The sequence below is a fragment of the Lontra canadensis genome, unplaced genomic scaffold (assembly GCF_010015895.1).
Source record: "Lontra canadensis isolate GAN:19392208 unplaced genomic scaffold, GSC_riverotter_1.0 scaffold128, whole genome shotgun sequence".
Classification (NCBI taxonomy): domain Eukaryota; kingdom Metazoa; phylum Chordata; class Mammalia; order Carnivora; family Mustelidae; genus Lontra; species Lontra canadensis.
This window is the reverse complement of record NW_022631122.1, coordinates 658,459-667,587: the sequence shown is the minus strand read 5'-3', so window position 1 is coordinate 667,587 and position 9,129 is coordinate 658,459. Positions and strand designations below refer to the sequence as shown.

General features: G+C 38.9%; 1 protein-coding gene across 3 annotated transcripts in view; it reads left to right on the top strand.

The window, feature by feature from the left end:
• Positions 1-9,129, top strand: part of MCTP2 (multiple C2 and transmembrane domain containing 2) — a 239,285-nt gene that overhangs the window by 120,178 nt on the left and 109,978 nt on the right. For all 3 annotated transcript variants that reach the window (XM_032842343.1, XM_032842341.1, XM_032842344.1), the window contains 2 exons: positions 4,879-5,065; positions 7,428-7,521. In XM_032842343.1, coding sequence (XP_032698234.1) covers positions 4,879-5,065; positions 7,428-7,521 — 281 coding nt within the window. The remainder of the gene's footprint in view (positions 1-4,878; positions 5,066-7,427; positions 7,522-9,129) is intronic.

Genomic DNA, 9,129 nt, shown 5'->3' with positions numbered 1-9,129 from the left:
GTATGTGAACAATGTGTGTTTTCCACGTGGTTCCCAACAGAAAGAAGAGCAGGTTCATAAGTTTTATTGCTTTATCGGTTTTTATTCAGTCCATCATTGGATATGTTGGCCAGAGTTTCTAGGATTATGGTGAGTTAAAAGTTATACTTTCGAGGCGCCTGGCTGGCTCAGTTGGAAGAGCATGTGGCTCTCGATCTTGATGTCATGAGTTCAGATCCCATGTGGGGTGTAGGGATTTCTTAAATAAATAAAAAAGAATTTAAAAAGTTAGGCTTTCAAAATTATTTTTTAGGTCAGTTTCCCTGATGCCTTTGTCAATGTGTTTGTATTGTCAGCAACCAAACTTTTAAATTTTTAAGATACTAGCATGGATGTAATTTGCAATGACCAAATTATGAAGATGTCTACAGATCAAGGGTTAGACAACTAGGGCCCACGGGCCAAGTCCAGTTGGCTGCCTATTTTTGAATAAAGTTTTATTGGATAACAGCCTTGTTCATTAGTTTACATGGTCTATTTCATGGTACAAGGGGACTTGAGTAGTTTCAACAGAGACCACATGGCCCATCAACTTTAAGTATTTGCTTTATGACCCTTCGTAGAAAAAATAGTTTAAGTGCCTATTATTTATTTATTAATTGATGTGGTAATTGAAAAATTAATTATGAGAGCCATTTAGACCATATGCCCGAAAACTTTTGAGTTTACTTTTCAATGAAAATTCACATATACACTAGTAAGCTCAGCTTTCATAAATGCTTCTAAAAGATTGCCATTTGTGTAGAGTTTGGGATGAAATTTAGAGGATGCAGCAGATTCTGTAGTGATTCAGTAGCACCAAGAGAGAATTAGGAGACCAACTAAATCATTTGATATTTTCTCAGGGCGGAATCTGACACCCTTTAGAAAATGGAAGAAACAACCTAAATTCTCCTTTCCAAATTTCTGTATTAAAAATGTCTTCGATGGATGTATTTCAGATTATCTCTTTTGTCTTAAAGATTTTAGACTTTAGAGTACTTATCCTTACTTGAACCTCAAAAAAAAAAAAAAAAATAGAAGATGTTTTGTTCACACAATACTTACCTTTCTTCGGGAGGTTCAGTGGGTATTATGGTGCTAACATCAGAAATTCGGAAAGACCAATCTTTTGTATTTTTAATTTTTTTTTATTTTCTTAAGTTTTTATTTTAACTCCAGTGAGTTGATATACAGTGTTATAGTTGTGTTAGGTGTGCAATATGGTGATTCAACCCTTTCATAGATCATCCTGTGTTCATCACAAGTGCCCTCCTTCATCCCCATGTCCTGTTTCTCCCCTCCCCCCATTCACTTCCTCTTTGGTAACCAGCAATATGTTCTCTACAGTTAAGATCTGTTTCTTGATTTACCTCTCTTTTTTCCTTTGGTTGGTTGTTTTGTTTCTTAAATTCCACATATGAGTGAAATCATACAATATTTGTCTTTCACTGACTGACTTCTGTCACTTAGCCTTATACTGTGTAGCCATATCCTTGTCATTGCAAATGGCAAGATTGCGTTCTTTCTGGCTGAGTAATATTCCGTTGCATGTATACACCACATCATCTTTTTCTGTTCATCAGTTGATGGATGCTTGGGCTGCTTCCCTATCTTGGCTATTGTAAACAATGCTGCTATAAACACAGGGGTGCGTGTATCCCTTTGAATTAACGTTCTTGTATTCTTTGGGTAAATACTCGGTGATGCAATTGCTAGATCATAAGGGAGTTCAGCTTTTAACTTTTTGAGGAAACGCTACACTGTTTTCCACAGTGGCTGCACCAGTTTGCATGAGACAAATCCTCTTAAATTTTTTTCCTTCTGCTCTTGCTGATAATGAAGTACCTCTTCCTCGCTTGGAGTTAATATAAATAATTCTTCCAGTCTCTGGCTAACCTCCAGAGCTTCTGGTTCTCCTTGAGACATGAGGATGAGCTGGAACAATGTGGACCGAGGTTGAAATAGAGTAACATGGGAGGCCTGGAGGAGATTCTTGTAGGGAATTAATTTCTTCTTTCTTCCAGCTTTCCTCCTTTCTTCAAGAATGTGGATGTAAATGCAGATGCCAGATGGGTAGAACAGAGGCAGAGGGTAATTCAATTGTAGAAAGTTTATAGAAAGTCATCTCTAGTGGCGGCACCTGGCTGGCTTAGTCAGTAGAGCCTGTGGCCATTAATCTCACAGTTGTAAATTCAAGTCCTACATTCCATATGGATCCTACAAAAAAACCCAAACCAAATCAAAACAAAACAAAACAAAAAAGACGACATCTTTAGAGGTAGCTAGTTGTTCACCCTAGGCAGGGGGTAGCTGTAAATCAGTCCTTAATTCTTAAGATACCAATTCGCATAATGGGGCAGGTACCCTAGGAGGCTGGGTCATAACCCATGTGTAAAAGGATCAGTGTTAAATTATGATTGACATGATGGCAGTCTACCAGTTTAATTTGTTCTTTCAAGTCACTATGGAAGTAAAAATATTTGACTGAACCCACTCTTCAGTTAACGGATCATGTAGAACCCAGTAAGCTCGTGCAGAAATCCCCAGTCTGTTGTTTGTGGGAACCGTCTTATCTAAAACAAGCAGGGCTCTTTTCCTGTCCATCCACATAGACTTTAGAAACGGGAGCGGTGCAAAAGTTTCACAGGGGAGAGACATGACGAACAAGTTTGTGGAAATGTGTAATTTCTAAGACCAAACCCAGTGGTTACTTTGCATTTTGTCTGGTGCGTGATTCAACTTTTGTTTGAAATAGAAGTTGCTCTCTTCCAATGAGTTCTGCCTTCACACAGGCACTGGGAGAGTGTGCATAATTATCCTAAAAATGCTAATACTTCTCACAGCCATTTTAGATGACTTTTTAGAATTAACGTAAGGTTCATTTTGATTCATCCAAGAAAAACTTACTGTAGGCATCCTTTTTAATTCCCAAACATTATTTGTTTCTTGCCTCCAAGTCACTTCTGGCTGTTCAAAAAAACAAGCGAAACCACCACTACAACAGAGACGTGGTCGTCGAAGGATGAAAATAAATTACCTCCTCCTAATGACATTAACATGATTGTGCCATAAATAGGTTATTGCTAATTTGGACTAATGAGTGTGACCACCAGAAAAAAATTCTTACAAAGTTGGATCATTTATCTTTCCGTGAAGAGCTTTTTTCAATCAAAGTGTATGTAACAATGTAAAATAATGCTTAGCAAAGTGTTCCAAAGCAGATGTGCTACTGTTCTATTGGTTAAGAATTTATGGGTATTTAGTTTTGTAGAAATGGCTTAAAGCACATAACATTTCTTTCTTTATAAGCAAAATTAATTCCTCCCTTACATACGTGCTTATGAAATAAAAATATTTAGTAATCCCTATTTTCATGGTAGCAAACTTTAAAAGGGTCTTTATTGCTATATACACACACAAAAATGTTTTGATTCAAGACACAGAGGATTAGTTAAAGAATTTTTTTTTTTTTTGTGGATGTGTCTCTGGTGGAAATTCTTGATGAATTTATTACATGCAAAAGCTCTAATTGCTACCTCTTCTAACTGGAATCACTTTTGGTAATGAAATAAATACCCACACGTATTTAATTTTATAGGTACATATCAGTATTAAAATACATTTTTTGATTCTGTAGTAAAAACTGGTATAGACTTTTAGTATTACAGATTTTTTTTTCTTTAATTGCGAAGGGATTGCAAGGTTTTTGAATGTGTGAAACTGGAACTCATTAGATATCACGTGATTCAAAATGGCCATTGCTTTCTATGTTAGGTAAGATTACCTATTTTTAATGATCTGCAAACATACAGAGTCCGCTGAAGATTTAGGGTAAGAATCCATCCTTTTCCCACATCGTGAGAGAAGGTGCTTCCTTTCTAAAGTCTTGATTACTCATCTCTTTCAATAACTATTGGGGGAAAATAGGAATTCCACATGGGTACATGCACACACATGTATTACAGCTGGGAACCACCACTGCCCACCTCCCTCCCCCGACTCGACCCTACCTTTCCACCCACCTGTGCATACACAAAGCAGTTGTGGTCCAGGCAAACCTAGAGTTTTCAGTGTTAAAACAAATAAATGGCTTAGCACCTCAGCCCTCCTTTTTGGTGTTTGTTTCCATATATAAATGTGTTTGAGGTTTTCGACATCCCCAGAACATTGACTGTTGAGAGACGGAAAACATGCAGTTTACAGCAGATGGGTGAAGCCTTTTCCTGGCCGTGTTGCTGGAATGGGATCTGTCAAGTGCACTTCACGCTCCATTTGTCCACATCAGTGCACCTGGGGAAACCCTGTGGAACTGTGCCTATTAGGAAAACACCTTAACACGTTGCTTTAAATAAAAACGCACCAGTTGGCATTAATCCGGAAGAAAATAGTTTCTCCCAGGAACCCTTTGGCGCTTGGATTTCTCTTTTCTCTCCCTTTTGAACTGTGACCCTTTATTCTCTTTGCTGGCGAAAGACATGATACAGAGAAGCCCTACAGAGCCCTCATCCATAATGCTTGAACTTGGAGCTTGTTCCTCCCTATTTCTTGAGCTCACCGCCTTTCTGCAGACCTCATGGGGCAAAGATCTGACTCTTCTCTTTGCACTTAACCATCCCCTCGTGCTTGCTGCCTTTTGTGTCTTGACCTCTTCGTCTCCTTAATCTTAGAGTGTGTTAGGCTGGGAGGGAGAATTAAGAGCTGGACGGTGGGGGGAGACCCCATCACCTTCACTGTGCAAGAAACCCATGCTGAGACAGAGTGAGGTTTGGGGGATAAGGGGATATAACTCGGTTCTTTGGAGGTTCAGAAAGGCCATGAGTTAATCCCTTTTCTTTCTGATTCCTCCAACTTTTCCAGGTGCAAAGTGGATATCTCAGCCCTCCCTCTCAAGCAAGCTAACTGCTTGGAGCTGCCGCTGGAGAGCTGCCTGGGGGCTCTCCTGATGTTGATCACACTTACTCCCTGTGCCGGAGTCTCGGTCTCAGATCTGTGTGTGTGCCCCTTGGCAGACCCCGGCGAGAGAAAGCAGATTGCCCAGCGATACGTGAGTGTTTGGCCTTGTTATGCTGCTCCCCGCCACCTCCGCTTTTGAGTTGAAACAAAGTCTGCGAGTTAAAAAAAAACTGCCTGAAAAGAGATCCTTGGCCCGAGTTTCACAGCCTGTCTCATAAAACAAGACATCAGATCCAAAGGTTAATGCATTATCGAGAAGGTGGAAGTAGATTGGAGCTGGCGATTTTCAAAGCCCTGAACGGTATTCTGAATTGTTAGCTTTTAGAAACTCTTGGGAGAAAATGGAAATGCACAAGGAGGCAATACATATGCCCAATTATTATGCCCATGTCTGCATATGTATATAGAAATTTTAATACAAGTTCACCAAAGATTTTTTTTTTGTTTGTTTGTTTTTATTTTTTAATTAGCTGTAATGTTTGTGGTGTCAGAGCTACCTTTCCAGAACCTCTCAGGATCAAGTGAGAATGTGTCTCTGTCTTGTAGAGCAAAGCAAAGCTCTGGACAGGCCCGCAGAGCTGTTCTATACGACTCTGGATAATAAAGACAGCTCCTGATTTTTGCCTAAGTAGTGGCAATACGGTTAAAAGTCCACTCAGCATTTTTAAATCAAATGGTTTTGCGATCTTCATTTATTTTTTTGTACTCTGGCTTTCTAGGTGCCATTATTTGCATTCTGTTTTTATCCCGCCTTCTTTGTAAATCAATACATTTATTTTATCGCCACACATGAAAGACATGTTTTAGAAAGCAGCCCGAAAATGAAGCAAAGATGAATCCCTATTTAATGGGAATATTATTCTCAGCATAAACTTTAGTGCCTCCCAAATCCTTCACCGCGAGACGTATTGATTAATTGAATAATTCTTTATCTGCGGGAGTACAAAAACCTAGCCACATGTCTTATTGTCAACACAGACTCTGTGTGTCTTGGTTGGCAGGTTCTAAAGGAGTTTCTACAAAATCCACTATTAATATGCTCTCCTATGACTGCAGTTAAGCAAATAAAAATTTGATGATAAACCTTAAAACTTCTCCCCCAAACTTTCCCACGGACAAATTGCAAAATTTACCGAATTCATGAGGGGTGACCTGTACTTCTAAGGTGATTTTAGAAAAGTTCATAATGACTGCTTTGAATCATGCCTTGGGATGTGAGGAGTACTCAGGGAAAATAGGTTCGAAGAGGCCAATCAAAATAGAAAAATCAAGTGTTTTGTTTTGTTTTTTTCAGCTAGAGAGCTGGCCAGCATGTTAGAGGAAAAGAATGCCCCATCGTAAAACACAAGTTTCAGACCTCTTGTTTTTCAGCTTGTAAGAATAGAACATCTTGAAGGCATTTCCACATTTAAACTATAAAAGTATTTTATTTCAGATGTTTTCAGATGAGTGTAAGCTAGTTCTTTTTGTTTTCGTTTTCTTTTTGTTTTGCTTTGTTTGTTAGGTTGAAAATACACAGCAGAAACAACTTTCAAAGCTGCCTGGAAATGGTGCATATGAAGTTAGTTAAACCTGAACTATTAGTAAGTTATTATTATTGTATCCTGAAATGCCTAAAGAACAAGGATTTTACTGTCTTCCCATAATTCCCCAAGGCCTGCTTATCACAGGTTCTTAGTTATCCGATGATAGCGGAAATAAGATATCCAAAAGTTTGAAAGCAGAATCTTTTCAGCAGATGTGTCCTAGAGGTATGCAGAAGTAGTTTATCTGCTTGTCTCTTTCATGCACCATTTCTGAAGGATTCAATGTATATACACAGTGAACTATTGTTCTGCATGCTTAAGAATTATCAGTAGATACATTCAATCATTGGCTCATGCAAACTAAAAAAAAAAAAAAAATCAAATAAATGTGGATACAGGATGATACTAGATGCTAAGTCTCTAATTTAATGAGCCAGCTAAAACGTGGACCAGAAATGCCCTGTATTTCCATCCTCACTCTTTCCAGTGGTAATAAGTATCTGCGAAAGGTCCAAGTTGAGCCCTCTGGTCTCCATAAAGTTGGTACCAATGAAGCCAAAATGGTGTTGCCTCTTTGAGTGATTTAGAAGCTTCATGCAAGAGAAACAAAGGGGAGAAGAAAATGAACGGAGCTCCACACACATTTTTCCCGTGGGGTAGCTGTGCTGTCACCAGGGGGCAGTGTTAAAGGTAGATCCTGTGTGCTTTGTAGTTGGTTTGATGCTGTCCTCAATTCTCAGTCACTTTTCACATCTGCTTGTTGTAAATGCCCAATTGTCCCATTGGCTGATACAGTGTACTCTGGAACTTTTCTAAGCTTTGCACGAGAAAGATGATGATAAAGCCTGATGTACTTCCTGTAGGACTTTACGGCATTAAATAGTATATTAGAAAGCTCTTTTCACGTCTACTTTTCTTCCCCCTCAGTGCTTCCAGAATTCTCTGAAAGATATGAAGGACGTCGGCATTTTACAAGTGAAGGTTTTAAAGGCGGTAGATCTCCTAGCAGCAGATTTCTCAGGTATAAACATCTTTAATCAGTTTTCTGTTTTTACTTATTTCCTGTTTGGAAATGATCTGATGGCAAAGCGAAATGTTTTAATAAGTGGAAGCGTATATACAAGCAATCACACTCTTTCAAATAGAGGAATAGAAGGAAAAATAAAAAGATGCAGTCAAGCAGTTTTTTACTTAATTAACGTTTTTCACAAAATTATTTTTTTAAGTAATTTTATGATGATCAGATCATGTACTGGTCCAGCTGGCTTTCAAATACATTTGTGGATGGTTCATGCCGGGACTTCTTTCTTTGTTAAATTAATTTCTTGAGAAATTTTTTAATTATAGTGCTTCAGAAGACAGGTTGGACCTCCTACCTTAGACCTCCTTGGTGGGGCTCTGTGCTGAGAGATTTTCATTCTTCAGCATGCAAAAGGATGTGGTGGTTCATAAATTTAAGCATGAAAGCCCATTTAGCTGGCAGTGGTCTGAAATAATAACCAAATTCTTGGCCGTAGAACCACTTTGTGGTTGACAGGGTCTTACACAGAGTTACTCTTGGTGGTTCACTAACTTGGACTTTGAAGACAGAGGCAAGAGCAGGCAAGCTTTGTGCTAAGTTGTACTTGACCGTGAGGAGAGTAATTCAGGCATTCCGATGTCTGATCGAGGGTGACTGTCCTCTTATTGCTAGATTAACCCGTTATACTAACAATGGAGACACGTATGTGACAGATGCTGTTTACCAAGCAAATGCATAAATACAAAGAATAATGTACAGATTTTATGCATGGACAAGGTATTGTAGGACTTACTTCATCTCTATTTTTTTTAAAGATTTTATTTATTTATTTGACAGACAGAGATCACAAGTAGGCAGAGAGGCAGACAGAGAGAGAGAGGAGGAAGCAGGCTCCCCGCTGAGCAGAGAGCCTGATGCGGGCTCAATCCCAAGACCCTGGGATCATGACCTGAGCCTAAGGCAGAGGCTTTAACCCACTGAGCCACCCACACGCCCCCATCTCTATTTTTGGAGTATGATCTACTCTTTTCAACACAGAAAGTTACGCTCTAGGATAGTAGCTTTAGAACTTTCCAGCTTGAGGATGAGGAAGATCAAACTTTGGAAAAGAGAATTTTAATTGTAAGCAATTTCTATTACAAAAAAATAATGAAAAAAAATGATGGGGAATATAAACTTACTTTTTTTTAAAGAGTCTCTTCACCCTCCCTCAAAAAATGAACCGATAGAAATCACTAATATATTGGGGAGCCTGGGTGGCTCAGTGGGTTAAAGCCTCTGCCTTTAGCTCAAGTCATGATCCCAGGGTCCTGGGATTGAGCCCCATATCGGGCTTTCTACTCAGCAGGGAGCCTGCTTCCCTTCCTCTCTCTCTCTGTCTGCCTCTCTGCCTACTTGTGCTCTCTGTCAAATAAATAAATAAAATCTTAAAAAACAAAAAAAGATATCGCTACTATATAAATAGCGAGAAATAGGATAATGTTGATCTTAAGGAAATACTGAGGGAGAAGATCCAAAAATGGCATTTTAGGCCAGTATGGATAAATAAATTTGGGTGTTGTAGATGAGATAGATGATTACTTCTAACATTCATTAATCTAGTTGCAA